A 20117-nucleotide genomic window follows, 5' to 3' on the forward strand; every position below is an offset into this window, starting at 1 on the left:
GTTAATGTGCTCATGGTAGTCTATTCAGATCAAACCGACCCAAACCGGCTATAAAAATAACCTTACTAAGCTTATTTTAACCACACGGCACAAGTTGTGCTCCACTTTGATTTCTATGCTTAGTGCCATGTATCTTACATTTCCTAGAGCAGCTCCAGCTTCTTTCATTTGATTTGTTTTGTTTGTTTGTTTTATCATTTCTCAAATGTACTGAGCACAACCTAACACGGGGTTAGTTGAAACACGCATGTTTTAACCCTTTCCATGCCAGAATGACGAAACTTAGTGTATATACTAGTTGCCATATCAACATTATTTAGAGGAAAAATAGCGCCAAAATTATAAAATCTCTGGAAGATATTACTGAACATTTATTTAACCATAGCAAAAGTACATTTCTTACTTAAGTTTAGATTTAAAGTCTGTTTTTTGTGTTTATTTAAAATAAGACAAATCTGATATTATTGTAATCTTCTATCTGTTATTTAACAGTTGATGGTTCTTTAATGCTGATCTAACGGCAGAAGACACGAGCCGCGATTCACATCCCAGTTGTGAAGATGGGGTTACAATGAGCCCCTATTAGAAATATGCCATTATATTCTATATTTTTATGAATTATTTTGAGAAACCATGAGAAAAGGGTGAATAATGACTGAGAGTTAATGTTCAGAAATTATTAATTATTATTATGTTTTGAACTCTGCTGTATAGCTGTATTTAGCGATGTGTTTGTAGTCAAACTCAAAAATGCTTATATTTTTAATAATTAAAAAATGCCATTATTTTATCAGGTGACATTTTAAGCTGTTATTTGGTACCCACCTATGGGGCATGTTGTCACATTTCACTTCCATTCTTTTGGGGGTAAATCAAGAAAAAAGTAAACACTGTATTAATGAAACAAAACCACATATTTGTACTAGACATGTGTGAAATTAATGTGGGAAAAAATAAATACTCTGAACCCCAAGTGGATTTACACAAACTGAGAAAGTCAAAATGCATTAGTTTGGGCCCCGCTCTCCCCTATATCTCTTTTCCATCTTTATTGTTTCAGGCACAAGTTGTTGTTGAAATCTGCAATGGCCTATGTATGAATATTTTCCCCTCTGACAATCTAAAGATAAAGTGTGTAATGAAAATGTATGGCCCGTCTGCATTTCCCAGGCAAATATCCTAGCACAAGCTGGGTTTCCATCCAAACGTGAAGCAAATCTTTTCAAAGTTCGCAAAAATAAAAGTCAATTAGGTGCGTTTCCATCAAGTTCGCGTGGATGACGGTGGTATTGTTAACCTAGTAACAGTAAATAAAACAGCGATTAGTCATGTGGGTTTAATGTTCGCTACGTCAGAATTTATTCGGCAGATGATCCGTCTCCATCTCTTCCACACAAGTCAAAAACCACCTCAAGCGAGCATACTTTTTTTGTGTGCGAATTTAGGGATTTATTTATTTAAATTTGGCGTTTCCATCTCTCCTTTCTGATGCAATATTTCAAAATGCACATAAAAACAGGGTGATGGAAACATCTACAGCTACAGACTCCAATGAGATGCAATACAATACAAATTAGGGCTGGACGATTAATCGAAACCGAAATTTAGAACCTCTAACCAATGTCATTTTCCCATGTCGGTTATTTCGTTATGTTTTAGTCTCCGGCCCATCATCAAGTGCAGTTTGCAGGCACACTGAAAGATGCAGGAGCAGTTATCTTTGTTTATAGATGCTCAGAATTACTACTGTAATTGCATGATTTACACAGTTTATACACGCAAGTTAATCGACATTCTTATATGCGCTGATACACACACCGAGACGGCGAAGCCAGATCACTTTCACTTGCGTCCTCATGAAGTTTGTCAATTAAATGCGTTTAAAGGCTTGCTAGTTTGAACATTAAAGCGATTGTGCACTATTCAAGAACAACGTTATGGAAAACTTCTCCGTTCAAGGCTCATGAGATGTTTTCTGACACAGAGAGATCACTTTGACTTGCTCTTCACAAAGCTTTGTCATTTGTATGTGTTTTAAGGCCTGCCAGTTTGAACATTGAAGTGATTTAAGTCCATCAGATGTTTATTATGGTGAACTAATGCCTGATATATTGACACACACACACTCAGACAGTATTTCGCACATCACGTGAAGATCGCGCGCAGAGGAGCGCAGAAACTCATTGTCAACGCCGTCCTGTGATTTATCACTAAAGTAGCTTAGAAACTCAACCGTTATATATTTTAATACCTTTGAAGTACAAATCACAGCTTCATAATTAATAGACACGTATGACTAATTCACACACAATCACTCTCTCATTAATGCATTCAGATAAATGTAATGTAGGCCTATGTGCTAATTTATCTGATGTACAACAAGCAGAAATCTGCCCCATAAGTTAAACGTTTACTTCAAGTATTTTAAAATCACAAAGAAATGCACTTTTTCATTAGAAAAAAATATCCCACCTTAATAGTAGAAAATATTTACAGTACAAACCTTATCAGTAAACTATGAGGGCAAAAAAAGAAGAGCAAAATAATCGTTCATTCATCGTAATCGAGGTAAAATGTTCAATTAATCGAGATTTTTATTTTTGGTCAAATCGTTACAACCAATACAACAAATAATAATTACTGTAGGTAATATTAAAGGGATAGTTCACCCAAAAATGAAAATTAGCCTATGATTTACTCGCCCTCAAGTCATCCTCGTGTATATGACATTTTTTGTTCAGAGCTATATTAAAAAAGTCCTGGCTTATCCAAGCTTTATAATGGCAGTAATCGGCGATCGGCCAAAACTTTACTTTATAAAGTTTTAAATATGTATATTTTTCTTACACAAACGCATCGATTCGCTTCAGAAGGCCTTTATTAACCCCCCAGAGCCGTGTGGAGCAGTTATATGACGGACAGATGCACTTTTATGGACTTGACAAACAGAACAACAATTACTGCCATTATAAAGACTTTTTTAACATAACTCTGAGTGTGTTCGTCTGAAAGAAGAATGTCATTTACACCTAGGATGACTTAAATCATGGGCTAATTAAAATTTTTGGGTGAACTATCCCTGTAATCACATTTTAGTTCAGGTTTAGTCTTAATTTTAAATGTTAGATTTCCACCTTTTCTCTGACCTTCAGTTTTGCTACTTCACTCGGATCTTACTTAAGTAGTAGAGATACGGTACTCTGTGTACTTGCAGGAGTTACGTCATGTCTTGTGGAGTTCCTCAAGGCTCAATTTTGGGTCCTCTATTACTTAACCTAATCATGCTTCCTTTAGCTGGTGTAATTAATCCATACTTCCTTTCAGCCGCTCAATCAGTCACTTTCACTTGCACCAGATTCCCACAATTCATCCTGCTGGACGCATGGAGAGCATACAATTGTGGTCGTCACACTTTCTAGCTAAAGAAAGATAAGACTTTGTTATCGGTAATGATGCATGGAAAACATCCATTGCTTGACTCGCTATCACTAAAATCCATTAGGTCAAGAAAATGAGGAATCATGTTTGACAGTGACCTCAGTTTTTTCAACATATTAGCAATGTTACTAAAACAGCATATTATCATCTCCAAAGTATGACTTAAGTAAAGGGAACGAACCACCTGTCCGACTAAAACAAAGATGAGTGGTGGCAATTTTGTGTTTGTTTGTTTTTTTATCCTAAAAAGCTAAAATCCATCCCTCATATCCCAGGATTAGAACCAAATGGAAAAATCTTTTAATTGTACACACATTTTACACACAGTTCACTGAATTAAAGGGGTAGATCACATAAAAACAACACTTCTGTATTGATATTCTCTCCCCTTCTGACAATGAGAAACTTGTTCATGCATTTGTTACGCATTTTTGCAAAGATCTCCATTAAACACTTACAAAGACTCGCTCTAAACTGAGAAATCGCATTATTCCAACACTCAGATCCCTTTATTGGCTGCCTGGATCTTTCAGAATTGAATTCAAGATCATCTTTTTAGTTTTAAATGTCTTTATGGTACTGCCCCAATATACCTTTCTAATTTGTTGATTAAATATAATGCTCCGAAGTCCGAACATCCAATAGTAACTTGTTTGTTGTATCAAAAACATGGCTAAAAATGTTAGTAATTTTGGTCTTTTAAGGATTAGTTCACTTCAAAATGAAAATGTCAAACTTACTTTCTGTACTTGTAAGGCTCCTTTATGTAAATGGCCTCTAGTTTGATTGGCTAATCTCTGTGTACCGGCATTATTTATACTGTCATTCTATGTTTCCGAAGATTAAATTGCTATTAATATAAATGTTTGAGTTCATACGTCATCATGAATGGTCAGTTTGGGCTGAATGGACCTGGTGTAGGAGCTTTATGTTGTGATCCAGTATGGCTGTATAGTATATGGAACTCCTTTATGCTGTTTTTCAGTGTGTCTGTAGCGAATACTTGGAAAAACTTGCCCACTGGCACAAAATAGCAATTTTTATTCAAGTATTTTAACCCAACTGGTGATTTAAAAACCTGAAAGTAATCATTCTAATTATGTGTAGAGAACATATCGGCCTTCCAGTGGACATTATAATCAAATTGTGGGTGGAAAAGCTGGATTGTTCTTGTCTTGATGCTGGTTTAAATAGGATTTGTCTCTCTTTCTCTCCCACAGACGGACATCTTGGTGGTGAGCTGTGATTTGATAACGGATGTGGCCCTGCATGAGGTTGTGGATCTCTTTCGTGCTCACAACGCCACCCTGTCGATGCTCATGAGCAAAGTGCATGAATTCACAGAGACGGTCCCTGGCCAAAAGGGCAAGAAGAAAGGAGGTACATCTCTTACACAGATGTGATTGACAAGGAAAAAGATGGTGTGGTTTCGAACGAGTGCTGTTGTTGCACTGTTTCCAAACTACTATTTATTGACCATTTCCTCATTCACTAATATGAATGGAAAATGCATCCCAATGGCCTGTATAATCTTGCATTCCTGCAGATCTTTCGGGTTGTTCTGTCTTAAAGGGATAGTTCACCCAAAAATGTAAATAATTTACTCAGCCTCAAGCCATCCTTGGTGAATATGATTTTCTTCTTTCAGACAAACACAATCAGAGTTATATTAGAAAGATCATTGCTCTTCCAAGCTTTATAATTGCATTGAATGGCCGTCCTGATTTTGAAGTCCAAAAAAGTGCATCTATCCATCATAAAAGTGCATCTATCATCATAAAAGAGCATCTCTCCATCATAAAAGCGCGTCTATCCATCATAAAAGTGCATCAATCATCATAAAAGTGCATCTATCCATCATAAAAGTGCATCTATCCATCATAAAAGTGCGTCTATCCATCATAAAAGTGCGTCTATCCATCATAAAAGCGCGTCTATCCATCATAAAAGTGCATCAATCATCATAAAAGTGCATCTGTCCATCATAAGTGCATCTATCCATCATAAAAGAGCATATATCCATCATAAAAGTGCATCTATCCATCATAAAAGAGCATCTGTCCATCATAAAAGAGCATCTATCCATCATAAAAGTGCATCTATCCATCATAAAAGAGCATCTATCCATCATAAAAGTGCATCCATCCATCATAAAAGAGCATATATCCATCATAAAAGTGCATCCATCCATCATAAAAGAGCATATATCCATCATAAAAGTCCGTCTATCCATCATAAAAGTGCATCAATCCATCATAAAAGTGCATCCATCCATCATAAAAGAGCATCTATCCATCATAAAAGTGCATCCATCCATCATAAAAGAGCATATATCCATCATAAAAGTCCGTCTATCCATCATAAAAGTGCATCTATCCATCATAAAAGTGCATCCATCCATCATAAAAGAGCATCTATCCATCATAAAAGAGCATCTATCCATCATAAAAGTGCCTTTATCCATCATAAAAGTGCATCCATCCATCATAAAAGTGCATCCATCCATCATAAAAGAGCATATATCCATCATAAAAGTCCGTCTATCCATCATAAAAGTGCATCTATCCATCATAAAAGAGCATCTATCCATCATAAAAGAGCATCTGTCCATCATAAAAGAGCGTCTTTCCATCATAAAAGAGCATCTATCCATCATAAAAGTGCATCTATCCATCATAAAAGAGCATCTGTCCATCATAAAAGAGCGTCTTTCCATCATAAAAGAGCATCTATCCATCATAAAAGTGCATCTGTCCATCATAAAAGGGCATCTATCCATCATAAAAGAGCATCTATCCATCATAAAAGTGCATCTATCCATCATAAAAGAGCATCTATCCATCATAAAAGAGCATCTATCCATCATAAAAGAGCATCCGTCCATCATAAAAGTGAGATGGATGGATGCACTTTTATGATGGATGGAAATGCTTTTTTGGGCTTCTAAAAACTCAACCCATTCACTGCCATTATAAAGCTTGGAAGAGCCAGGACATTTTTTAACATAACTCTGAGTGTGTTCGTCTGAAAGAAGAATGTCATACACACAGAGGATGACTTGAGGGAGTAAATCATGGGGTAATTCTCATTTTTAGGTGAACTATCCCTTAAAGCCAAAATACAGTTTGACTATACTATATCGCAGTGGTATTTTACGAGTTCACTATGACGGATTGTAATTGTGTCCTGTGGCAGGAGAACAGAGGGACTTTGTGGGTGTGGACGTCACAGGGAAGCGGCTTCTGTTCATGGCCAATGAGGCAGACCTGGAAGAAGGCCTTGTTCTCCGCAAGTCCATCATGCGCAAGTAAGTGTCAAAAGTGGCCGCTTTTAAGTCCACTTTTATATGCCCTTCCATCTCATTCACTCAAATGTACGTCATTGCCCACTACTGGCCCTTGATCACCTGCAATTCGCAAGACGTGAAGTTGACCGTACGTACAGGCTACGAGGATTCCTCAAGTGCTTTGGGAAGTTTGTGAGTGTATGTCTAAAGGTGGAGTTAAATGCAGCCCCTGACAGGAGACATCCCATTCAATTTAGTGACTCGAGTCATAGAAGGCGATTATCGGCTGATTGATTGGAGAATCCGTCACTTCCGGGGCTTGATCGGGCCAACGTCCAGTGTTTTTTGCCTGCAGATGATTTCATACACCAGCTAACATCAGCATTAAAGACTTTTAAAATCATTTTAGCTCAAAACTCACTTTAAGACAGCAGGTGAATAACTTCTTTGAGTTAACTTCTTTGAATAACTTCTCTTCTTTGAATAACTTCTGTTTGTGATCCGATGTGTATTCTGATCACCGAAAAAGGCAGAAATATATGCCATGCAAAAGACTATTTGCGTTTGGTAAACTTGGTAAATACGACCGCTTAAAGCTACACTGTGTAACTTTTTTAGTTTATTCTTAGCTAAAAACACTTAGTTCTTTCAAAAATATATGTGCTCATTAATGTATATTTACTTCTTTCAAGTAATAAAGTATTCTCGTAAGTTTATAATATGCCATTGTAAACACATACGGGTGAGGGTTCGAATGCGGGTCGCCATGTTGCCCCTCCATCTTGAAAGTACATTAGCCAAAGAGGGACATACCCGTAAATTCAAGCTTCGCCTTTGGCGTTTTAACACTCGATGGCACCGTGTCCAATGTGGACGAGGTCCAACTGGAAGCCATGTTAATCTTGGACTAAATCAGCCACCGTAGGAGTTAAAACGAAATCGGAATTGAGAGGAAGAGAAACTAATATTCACTGGATGGTCATATACCAGTTCACCACTAGATGGAGGAAAATATCACACAGTGTAGCTTTAAAGAAATCAGACATATCATGTAGGTTATCAAAAATGTGCATTTATTTCATCTGTCAGTCTCGTCTGGCCCATTAACTCTGCAAATGTATTGTATAGCACTATGTAAAGCGACCTTGAGCTATGGAAAGGCGCTATATAAATAAAACTACTTCTTCATCTCTTTATATCAGACTGTCTGATATCCATATTTAGCTCCACATATGCCATAAAATAAAGCAACTTCCGGTTTTCTCTGACTGAAAATATAACTGCATTGGGACTGGAGAGAGTGCTGAAGCTTCTCAGGTCGTATTTTTAGTGGAAAGTTTATGGAAATGATCATTTTTCTGTCCTGTGACTACAAACAAACAGAAACAGACACGACTGAATATGTACAGTCCTCTTTCTTTTTAGAAATAACGGTAAATGCCACTTTATTTCTGTGTGTCTAATGTGTAATCTCGACACAAATTAATTCATTATGATCAATGTATCACGTAGGGGTGGGAATCTTAAGGCACTTAACGATTCGATCCGATTCTGGGAGTAACGATCCGATTCCCAAAACGATTCTTTACACATTTTTGGTAAGTAATTATCCTGCTGTGCAAACATATGAACTTTATATTTTAACCAAAATTGGAGCTAATATGTTTTTTGTTTTTAGTTAGAATATCTGTTTGACAGTTTTGCCATATTAAAAATGATTATGAAGATTTCTTTCAATACTTTTATTTTATTAACTAAGTTATATTCAAGATTAACAAGCTCTAATGAAACATAGTAAGCCGTACAATTGCAAAGAACAATCATTAAGAATAAACAGTTCTCAATTTACAACTAAGTGTGAAAATTTTTCAGTTTCTTTAGAATATTTTAACAAAAAATGTCTTTAAAGCAAATTTTTTTTTACTTTGGATAGAGCCATAAAAAAAATCTTTAAAACCTCAGCTAATGCAGAAGAAAAACAACTTTAGCGCTCGCTGAGAAGCCAAATTCAGTGTGTGCGCATAACATCTCGCATGAGAAAAACTGCAACAGTCATGGGACATTTAACCAATCACTCGCCAAAACCAAGTCTTTGTTCAGAATTTTCCATCCGTTTGAAATATTGTGCAGTAGTTCAGCAATATTCCATAAGTCATTCCAAAAGTTATGCCACGGATGTTGGTCGGTTTATATCCCGGCCACCGCATCAGAGATATAAGAGTGTTATTAAGCATGAATGGCAGGGAAAGCGCCTTATAAGCGACTTGAGCACCACTTCGTTATTTTGGCTCAGAATTTCGTTTGTTGGAAATATGAACTTAATTTAGAAATGCTTTTGAAATTAAAAACTTTGCATTCAATAAGCAAAATACCTTTGTGAAATGGGGAGGCAGACACAGAGCGGCCAGAGAAACGGAGGAGCAAAACTGCGGAAAAACTACGGAAAACGTGTGTGTGTTGAGCCCTCTCACCGGGTAAAGTGTCCCCACAGGTGAGACGCCCCTGAGCAGGTCATAGTGTGTCCATTTTATCTTAAACCAAGCCAATTCACCAGCAGACGAACGGGTTGTTTTGTTTGGCCGGTGTGCGCACGCGCACACACACACACACACACACACACACACACACACACACACACACACACACACACACACACACGTTTGTTTTTGTGAAATGTGAGGACATTCCATAGGCGTAATGGTTTTTATACCGTACAAACCGTATTTTCTATCCCCTTACACTGACCCTAAACCTACCCATCACACACACACACACACACACACACACACACACACACACACACACACACACACACACACACACACACACACACACACACACACACTGCCCCTGCCCCTAAACCTACCCATCACACACACACACACACACACACACACACACACACACACACTGCCCCTGCCCCTAAACCTACCATCACACACACACACACACACACACTGCCCCTGCCCCTAAACCTACCCAACACACACACACACACTGCCCCTTCCCCTAAACCTACCCATCACACACACACACACACACACACACACACACACACACACACACACACTGCCCCTGCCCCTAAACCTACCCATCACACACACACACACACACACACACACACACACACACTGCCCCTGCCCCTGCCCCTAAACCTACCCATCACACACACACACACACACACACACACACTGCCCCTGCCCCTAACCCTACCCATCACACACACACACACACACACACACACTGCCCCTGCCCCTAAACCTACCCATCACACACACACACACACACACACACACTGCCCCTGCCCCTAAACCTACCCATCACACACACACACACACACACACTGCCCCTGCCCATAAACCTACCCATCACACACACACACACACACACACACACACACACACACACACACACACACACACACGTTTGTTTTTGTGAAATGTGAGGACATTCCATAGGCGTAATGGTTTTTATACCGTACAAACCGTATTTTCTATCCCCTTACACTGACCCTAAACCTACCCATCACACACACACACACACACACACACACACACACACACACACACACACACACACACACACACACACACACACACACACACACACACACACACACACACACACACACACACTGCCCCTGCCCCTAAACCTACCCATCACACACACACACACACACACACACACACTGCCCCTGCCCCTAAACCTACCATCACACACACACACACACACACACTGCCCCTGCCCCTAAACCTACCCAACACACACACACACACTGCCCCTTCCCCTAAACCTACCCATCACACACACACACACACACACACACACACACACTGCCCCTGCCCCTAACCCTACCCATCACACACACACACACACACACACACACTGCCCCTGCCCCTAAACCTACCCATCACACACACACACACACACACACACACACTGCCCCTGCCCCTAAACCTACCCATCACACACACACACACACACACACACACACACTGCCCCTGCCCATAAACCTACCCATCACACACACACACACACACACACACACACACACACACACACACACACACACACACACACACACACACTGCCCCTTCCCCTAAACCTACCCATCTCACACACACACACACACACACACACACACACACACACACACACACACACACACACTGCCCCTGCCCCTAAACCTACCCATCACACACACACACACACACACACACACACACACACTGCCCCTTCCCCTAAACCTACCCATCACACACACACACACACACACACACACACACACACACACACACACACACACTGCCCATAAAACTACCCATCACACACACACACACACACACACACACACACACACACACACACACACACACTGCCCCTGCCCCTAAACCTACCCATCACACACACACACACACACACACACTGCCCCTGCCCCTAAACCTACCCATCACACACACACACACACACACACTGCCCATAAACCTACCCATCACACACACACACACACACACACACTGCCCCTTCCCCTAAACCTACCCATCACACACACACACACACACACACACACTGCCCATAAACCTACCCATCACACACACACACACACACACACTGCCCCTGCCCCTAAACCTACCCATCACACACACACACACACACACACACACACACACACACACACACTGCCCCTGCCCCTAAACCTACCCATCACACACACACACACACACACACACACACACACACACACTGCCCCTGCCCCTAAACCTACCCATCACACACACACACACACACACACACACACACACACACACACACACACACACACACACACACACACACACACACACACTGCCCCTTCCCCTAAACCTACCCATCACACACACACACACACACACACACACACACACACACACACACACACACACACACACACACACTGCCCCTTCCCCTAAACCTACCCATCACACACACACACACACACACACACACACACACACACACACTGCCCCTTCCCCTAAACCTACCCATCACACACACACACACACACACACACACACACACACACACACACACACACACACACACACACACACACACACACACAGGAGACTGTGCAGTTCACTTTCTGTGAAAAAAACTTGTTCTGTGTGATTTATAAGCATTTTGAAAAGTGAGGACATGGGGAACGTCCTCATATTTCACCCTCTTTTTGTAATACCCATGTCATTATACACATTTGTGTCTTGATATTTCACAAAAACATGCCCACACACACACACACACACAGTGGTGAAGTGGCCGTTTCAATTGAACACAGAATCGATTCTGAATCATTAGATAACGAATCGCGATGCATCAACCTTTTCTCCCACCCCTACTATCACTTATGATTGTAAACCTGTGGTAAAACATCGATGCTTGGGTTTAAATCTTTAAGTAAACGACAGAAATGCTGCTTTTATCATGTTGGTTTTGCGATCTCTCCAGTTTCCAGTGATTTCGTTCCGATTAGTTTTCTGATCAAACGTCCATCTGTTGGTGAGATGATGGGTGTGTGTGGCGTTGCTCCAGAGAGGCGGGTTTCAGTGAAGCGCTGCGGAGCTTCTGGCCTGATGGTGGAAACTCAGTGTGGTTTTGGGCTCAGTGCTACAGGTCTGAGGCTATTAGTCCAGCCCGGCCCGATGAAAGCCCTGGCTCACACTGGCCCAAAGGTGGAAATGTGGCTACTAATGTACAGTGCTTTGGGCTTGTTGTGTGGGGGAAATGTGTTCGGGCATTTCGTTGTCTTGTTGCGTGTACTTTTCATGCTGAAAATGGACTTGGTCTGTCTAAATACAGTGTAAAAGTGCTCCGCTTCCTCAAGTGGCCTCACGGGGCGATGACCTGCTGGTTTTGCTGCTGGATAATAAACCTGAGGCCTTTTCCACACGGCCTGTCATAAGTGCTTCCTGTCAACCCAAGCCTTTCCTAACCGTTCCAATCCTTCTTTCCTTCCCCATCCACCTCTGCCTTTCTTTCACATGTTCTCTTTTCTTTGGATTTTCTCTGTGTCTGAGGTTTTAGAGGTATGTGTATTATTTCCCAGAACTATGGGAAAATGTTAGACTTGTTTAATGTTATTTTTATTAGACTTTTATCTAATGGTAATTTAATGTATGAGTATTTAATTTCGTTTTCTCATCTGTGGATGTTTTATTCATGTTTAAGTGCAGAAATATTCTCATATTTTAAAATAGTTTAATTTAATAGCTTGCTATTTTTCAACCAATAATCAGAACAAAAAGCAATTGAAGCATGACGTGCATAAATACAAGTATTTATTTGACTCAAATGTGACCCTGGACCACAAAACCAGTCATTTGGAAATTGAGATTTATAGATAAGCTTTCCATTGGCGTATGGTTTGTTAGGACAATAGTTGACTGAAATAAAACTATTTGAAAATCTGGAATCTGAGTGTGCAAAAAAATCAAATATTGAGAAAATCTCCTTTTAAAATTGTCCAAATGAAGTCCTTAGCAATGCATATTACTACTAATAATACGTTTTTTTTAAATATATTTAAGGTAGTAAATTTACTAAATTTCTTCATGGAACATGATCTTAATATCCTAATGATTTTTGGCATAAAAGAAAAATGGATCATTTTGACCCATACAATGTAGCTATTCCCACAAATATACCCGTGAGATGCAGGGTCACATATATAGTTTATCTGACATTAAAGTTGTTGTCATTCGTAAACCTCTTATTCTCTAATGTCTTCATCAGAACTGATTAGAAAACGTTTGGATTTAACCTGAACGTTTAGATGATGAAAGTTACAATCACTTTAGCTTTCAACATTATCATTGATAAGCATGAGTGGGATACAAACACCAAAATCGACTGACAGGAAACCAAAGCGATGGCAAATGGGTGGTGATCAAGAAGAGGAGAAGTACATTTAAGTACATCAAAATATTCTTGTTTAAACAATAGCAATTGCACATTAGGATACTTTAATATCTCTATTAAATTCACCACAATTGAGTTCAGGTCGTAAGCTGTAAGATGAGAAAGCTGTGAGGCAAATGGTGTAGATGTGCCATTGAGGTGTAAACACAAACAAAGATCTTCTGCCAGGAGATGGTGTTTCTGACACCTGTGCTGAACTGTAATGGGCAATATAGCTCCTGCTTCAGCATTCTGGACATTTTACGGTCGCATCTGGCGACATCACGTCCTGTTTTTGGTTTGTTTGGATGTCTTTGTTCCATATTGCGTTCATATTTTGTCTACATGCACCAGAGTTCGTTTTGTTTTAAGGCCCTTTCACACCTACACTAGAAAAAATGGTGTGTTGGTTCCACATGAATCAATTAAGTTAAACAAACATAAGTTGTTCACATAATTTCAACATAATGGAATGAAGTAATTTTTAAGTAGCCGAATTGAGTAGTCTCACAAATGTTTTTAATATGGCTCTCTAACAACAGTGGTGCACACGGGGGCTTGAGACTCAAGAGACACATTTGTTGTCACTTGACTGATCTATAACGCTGGACTCAGTAGCTTTCATTATATTTGCCAGCATTAGCACATCATATACATGCTAAGTGTGAAATGCTTTTAAAGAGCACCTATCATGGCATTTAAAATGTTCCAAATATTGTTTTAGAAGTCCCCAACAACAGTTTTGCATGCATGCAATGACAAAAAAGACTTTAGTTTTCTTATAATATGCATTTATTTTTACCTGTTTTGACAGCGATTCTCAAATGATTCCTTTAGTGATTCACTTTTCAAAACCCCGCCTTTACGTGACGCTAATCTGCGGTGATTGGTCAGATGACCCAGTCAGTTGTGATTGGTTTAGTCTGTGCAGATATTTTCGGAAACGGAACGCCCATCAAAGTCTTATAGTGACAGTAATTTGTTAATATGTGTCAGGAGTTATGAATATGAAAACCGCGTCGGTACTGTTTGATTGTAATATGAGCCTCAGCTGATCTCATTCATTAAAAAACTCCTCTATTCTCCTCACGAAGACTCGCGACAAATCAACATCCCTCAGGGCTTTTAGTTCAAAAGTGTGCAGATGAGGAGACATATTGATAGATTCTCATATGTCTGTGTCAAATTTCTAAACAGAGGAGTATTTTTTTATTCAATACTTCCTCAAAATGGGCAGAAATAGCCTAATCATGAGCGATTGAGTCTCTTATGTGTTGTTTTCAGCTCATCCTGGCAGCCGGAGGGCGCTCTGTGCACATGTAGTCCATATATGGTACAGACAGACGAAGAAGATACCACGTGCCATAATAAAAGTCCATAATAAAAGCTTCCTGAGATCGCGAAACATACATTTGACGACTAATAATAAACACTCAATCGCGACGATGTATGGTTTGTCTTCAAGCCACTTAGTCTTCAAATGCTCATCCTTGGGCAGATGAAAAAAGTTTGCTTTTGAGTCGCACTTCATAACACAGCGTCTCGTGGCCATGATGTTTTCTAGTCTTCACTGGCGTCTCGTCGCCATGATGTTTTCTAGTTTTCACTGGCGTCTCGTCGCCATGATGTTTTCTAGTTTTCACTGGCGTCTTGGAGCGCAATAAGTGGGCGTATCGTATTCAAATAACTTGACAAGTTGCATCATCTAGTCAGAGAAAAAGCTTCGGTCTTCTAACGATTCTTAAAAATGACTCCGAGTCGACTCTTACTTTTGAAAGAAAATAACTATATTTACGGTGTACTGTCATATTTCAAGCTATCACAGGATGTTTTTGTTCACTTAGATCTATGTTACACACTACATGAAAGGTAAATTTCAAAATTCCATGATAGGTGCTCTTTAAATGACATGTGCTGAGTCAGTCCACAGACTAAGCAATCGCAGCAATCGCTGAGAGCAGAAAGCGGCGCGCAAAAACAATGGCATTTTCAAAAATGTGGAAAGTTGATGCTGAAAACCGAGTTTTCCGAGATGAATGGGTGGAAAAAAAGACATTTATTCTTCCTGCATCCTGAGGCCTGTGTGTCTCATTTGCTCTGATTCTGTTGCGGTTGTGAATGATATTGCTAATGATATTTTACCAGTGCAATTTGAGGCACATAGAGCAGTGTATATAGAGCAGACTATACATGTGAATGAACATTAAATGTGTTATGAGATTTCTGATTTTTTTTTAACCAGGGGGGGTTTGCGTTCATTGATTGTTATTATTTATCTCAGTTCAGCAGGAAAAAGCACTTTAGTTGCTAGTAATGTTGAAATGAATGTGTTTTCAGTGCAGATTTAGAGATGAAGGCATTTTTAGTTCATCATATTTTTGTCAGACATGGTTACTGGTTGAATTTAGATATTTTGTACCAAAGCAACTTAAAGGATTTAACAGAACAACAACAAAATGAGATCAATTTTACTTATGTTTGCTTTAACAATATTAACAGACATGTTTTGTCCATATAAGAACATTGTTCAATTAAGAACAAATGCTAATTTCTTTAGTCTGGCAATAAATATAAAGTATTGTTTTTAGGTATATAATTGTCCGGACCTCGGCCGGTGACGAGGGTTCATTTACTGGACCTCAAGCAATTTTAGTTGAAGACCCCTGATTTAAAGGGTAAAGTTTTTATAGAGATATTCAGCTGATCATGTGATTTCAAAATGGCAGCCACTATGAAGGGGGGACCATTGATTATAATGAATAAAATGGCTCTTTTCATGCCACTGATATGACTGGAGACTTGTTTTTAGTTATAACTGGCCTAGTTACTCCCCCATCTTTCCTCCTTTTTAATGTTTTAATGTGATCTGTCATTTCAGTGTTTAAGACCTGATGTTGGCAAGGCTCCTCCGATTGTCAGCACCTTGTGTGGGGCCTGTACTTTGGGCTCTGGAGGCCAAAGGCCCTGTCGTTCCTCAGGGGTCTGGGAGTAGGAGAACTGTGATAGGGCTTTGTTGGAAGCTCATAAATAATTCGGGGAGTCGTTGCCACTGTAAATCCTCTCCAGTAATAGAAGGGTTGCAGCAGCTGTTAGCATGTTGTCTGGTGAGTGGGAGACTGAACACACACGGCCTAATCTGACATTAAGTAATGTATCACCCCAGTCTTATATTCTCATAATATAAGCAGATATTAAAAGTATAATCATTAAACTCATTTTACCCCCAAAATAAATGTTTTTTAAAAACATTTACTGTAGTACAGTGTGGAAAAATACAGTGAAATTATCATTGACAATTAGCCTGGATGCCAGCCGAATTTAGCCCCGCCACAAAATGTTTTGCTCGGTCTGGACTCGCTCCATAGAGGAGTAATTATGCCTGAACAGAAGCTGTTCGGACCAATGAAATTGTCAGGTTGGGCTTTAGACGATGATGGACAGATGATCAACAATAACGTAATCATCCACGTCATCGAAGGCTCTTGGGTTGAATTTGCTCTTATCCTAAACGGAGAACTTGTTCGTATATGCGTTCACCTTCACTATTTCTCTCAGAAACGATGATCGTGTTGGTAAGTACTCTGTGTATCCTTAAATTATTTTATTACTGCCAAAGATCGTTTACACTCATGTTTTTCTTGTAACGTTACTTAATCCAGCGTGCGTGCAGACAGGGTTGCCAAGTGTTTTTGCAATGTCGCGCATAATTGCTACTCAAAACTATAGCCCAAAACTATAACTTTCCGGGGGGTTCTCCGGAAAAAAATGGCGTTTGGTTGGCAAAATATGTTATTTTGGCAAGGTTGCCTGCTAATATTCGCATTCCTGGGTTTATATAATCACATAATTGGGGTCGCTTCAACCCGCGGACATGGAGAAAAACACGGACTTGGCAACAGTGCAGTTGAGTTCTGTTGACATTTGACAACTAACGTTACGCGTCGCTCCGTTGCTCTGATTGGTTGTGGGTCTATCCAATTGAGGTCTTTCCTGGCTCGGTTGAAACACGCCCCATAATCAAAGCTCAATGGAGCGGTACCAGACTCATATTACATTTACATTTAGTCATTTAGCAGACGCTTTTATCCAAAGCGACTTACAAATGAGAGCAATAGAAGCAACTACAACAGTCAGAGGCTACAGTATGCAAGTGCTGTAACAAGTCTCAGTTAATCTAACACAGAACACATAGGATTTTTTTTTTTTTTTTTTTTTTTTTTTTAAATAAATTAGACAGACAGAAAAATGAATAGAATGTTAAGTGCTATATATATTCTGACTAGAATTGAGTATGGCCACGCCAGGCTAATTGACAATTGCAACAAAAAAAAATGTGCGTAGTTGTTTTGACAATAACGTCCTAGAAATGTCCTTTTCTTTTTGATGTAGGGGTGGTAATATGACCTAGCCATTTCTTTTTGGCCCCCTCTCAAGGACACAGGATTCTCAGTAGGGTTTGAGAGATGTCTGCTAATGTTTAACATTACTTCAGATGCTGCTCTGTTTGTCTGCGTTGTCTCTGAGCCTTGGCATTGTCTCCGTGTGTGTTTATACAGGCACCGCAGAGACTATATGTGCAGTCCACATGTGTTAAGCCAGTCCTTTTTATTTATAAGACCTGTAAAAACACTGTCATTACTTCTTAAAGGGATAGTTCACCCCACATTTAATTCAACCTGTTGGATTTTCCCTTTTTCCTGTGGAAATGTTTGTCCATGCAATGGTGGTCAGTAGGGTCTCTGTGTTCTTCAAAATATCTTCTTTTGTGTTTCCATACAAAGTCATATTTATACGTTTCAGATTTTAAAAACGAGCAAATTATGACATTTTTTGGTTACACTATTTTTAGGTGTCATTGTTACAGTGCAATTTTAGTACTGATTAATATTGAGTAACTACATGTACTAACTATAGGGTTAGTTGCATGTAATTATGCATAATATACTGTTATTACTATGGTAAGTACATGTGATATATGTAACAAGGACACATCATATCGTGAACTATCCCTTTAATTTACTTCTACCTAATTGGAGTATCTCAGACATCTGGTTGAAGATGTGATGGGTTTCAGGGTTGCCAACTTTGGTTGCCTGGCTGGATTGAACTGGAGCTGGTGAAATATTTAGCTGAAAGAGAAGAATTTGCGTAGCTGCTGTTAATAGCATTTTAGGCCAAAGATAGTTATGTTATAATATCCAACAATCGCCTACTCATCTGGACTGAAGCAGCAAACACTCAGTGTAAGAGGAAACAAATGACATAACATTATTTAATATGTGAATCACATATAGTGTTTTTACATTGACAACCCAAGTGCATTTTACCTCAAACTTGCGATTAGTTAACTTTTTAAAGTAGCAGTCGCTTCTCGGGTTGACATTAACACACTGACAAAATTATATTCAGAATTTAAAATATTTTTATACCACTTTTTAATGTGTGATTGTGTAAAGGTGTTCACGAGATATCAACCTTTCGCCAACTTGCTTTCAACGTCGAACACTCGTTCTCATGGACACGCGGTGTGTGTGTGTGTGTGTGCAGAAAATGCAGCTGAACGTTATTTGCTCTATGGAAGACATTGACAAAGACGAAAACTAAGGACATTTAATCTCTAATTTTATTTTAGTTAGTTTTGCCAAACACACATTACAGTTTTGGTTAGTTATCGCTTTTTTGTAATGCCTTGTTTTTATTTTTATTTCAGTTAACAACAATGTTTTTTCCCACCTAGTTTTTTCGTTCGTTTTCGTTAACGATTATAACCTTGGTTAAAAAGGCACGCAATTTTTAATCATATCATGTACATTTATATGCCTAGCAGAAATATCACTCGCAAATTAATATTTTTGGACGCAATTGCAACGTTTTATTCGCAGTCTGGAGCCCTGCGAGACCTTGTTAAATGCGATATTCAGTCAAGAGCAGTGTGATTTTCTCTTTTTCATGTGTTGTTTGACAGGCAGCAGCAGGTTTACTGTATTATGGTGTGTTCACACCAGACACGAATGAAGCGAATACATCACGCGTAGTTGGACGCTTGAACATTTTGAGTTTACTCGCGTCATTCGCACGTGACATTCACTACACAACAGAATACGGCGAAAATACTGCGAATAAGCTCAATTTGCCGGCTTTAACTAGCTTGTAGTCTCAAAAGGGTGAATTCAGGGGGATTGGGACACTTTTTCCAAGTCATCTCAATGGCAAAAAGTGTCCCAGTCACCCTGAAATCACCCTTTGTAGAGCTCAAATTGAACTTTAATCTCAAGGCACTTAAGGATCCGATTCCCAATTCCCAAAAAAATTTTTTTTGGTTATTATCCTGCTGTGTAAATACATGAACTTTACTTTTTAACCCAAATTGGAGTTACTATGCTTTTTGTTTATAGTTAGAATATCTGTTTAACAGTACTTCCATATTAAAAATGATTATGAAGATTTCTTTCAATACTTT

The 20117-nt window shown here is 39.3% G+C and overlaps 1 protein-coding gene across 3 annotated transcripts in view; it reads left to right on the plus strand.

The window, feature by feature from the left end:
- The window catches only part of eif2b3 (eukaryotic translation initiation factor 2B, subunit 3 gamma), a 112132-nt gene that overhangs the window by 42236 nt on the left and 49779 nt on the right, over positions 1-20117 (plus strand). For all 3 annotated transcript variants that reach the window (XM_079820049.1, XM_079820047.1, XM_079820048.1), the window contains exons 4-5: positions 4659-4818; positions 6634-6745. In XM_079820049.1, the coding sequence (XP_079676175.1) occupies positions 4659-4818; positions 6634-6745 (272 nt within the window). The remainder of the gene's footprint in view (positions 1-4658; positions 4819-6633; positions 6746-20117) is intronic.

Source organism: Gobio gobio (genome assembly GCF_949357685.1).
Source record: "Gobio gobio genome assembly, chromosome: 6".
Classification (NCBI taxonomy): Eukaryota; Metazoa; Chordata; class Actinopteri; order Cypriniformes; family Gobionidae; genus Gobio; species Gobio gobio.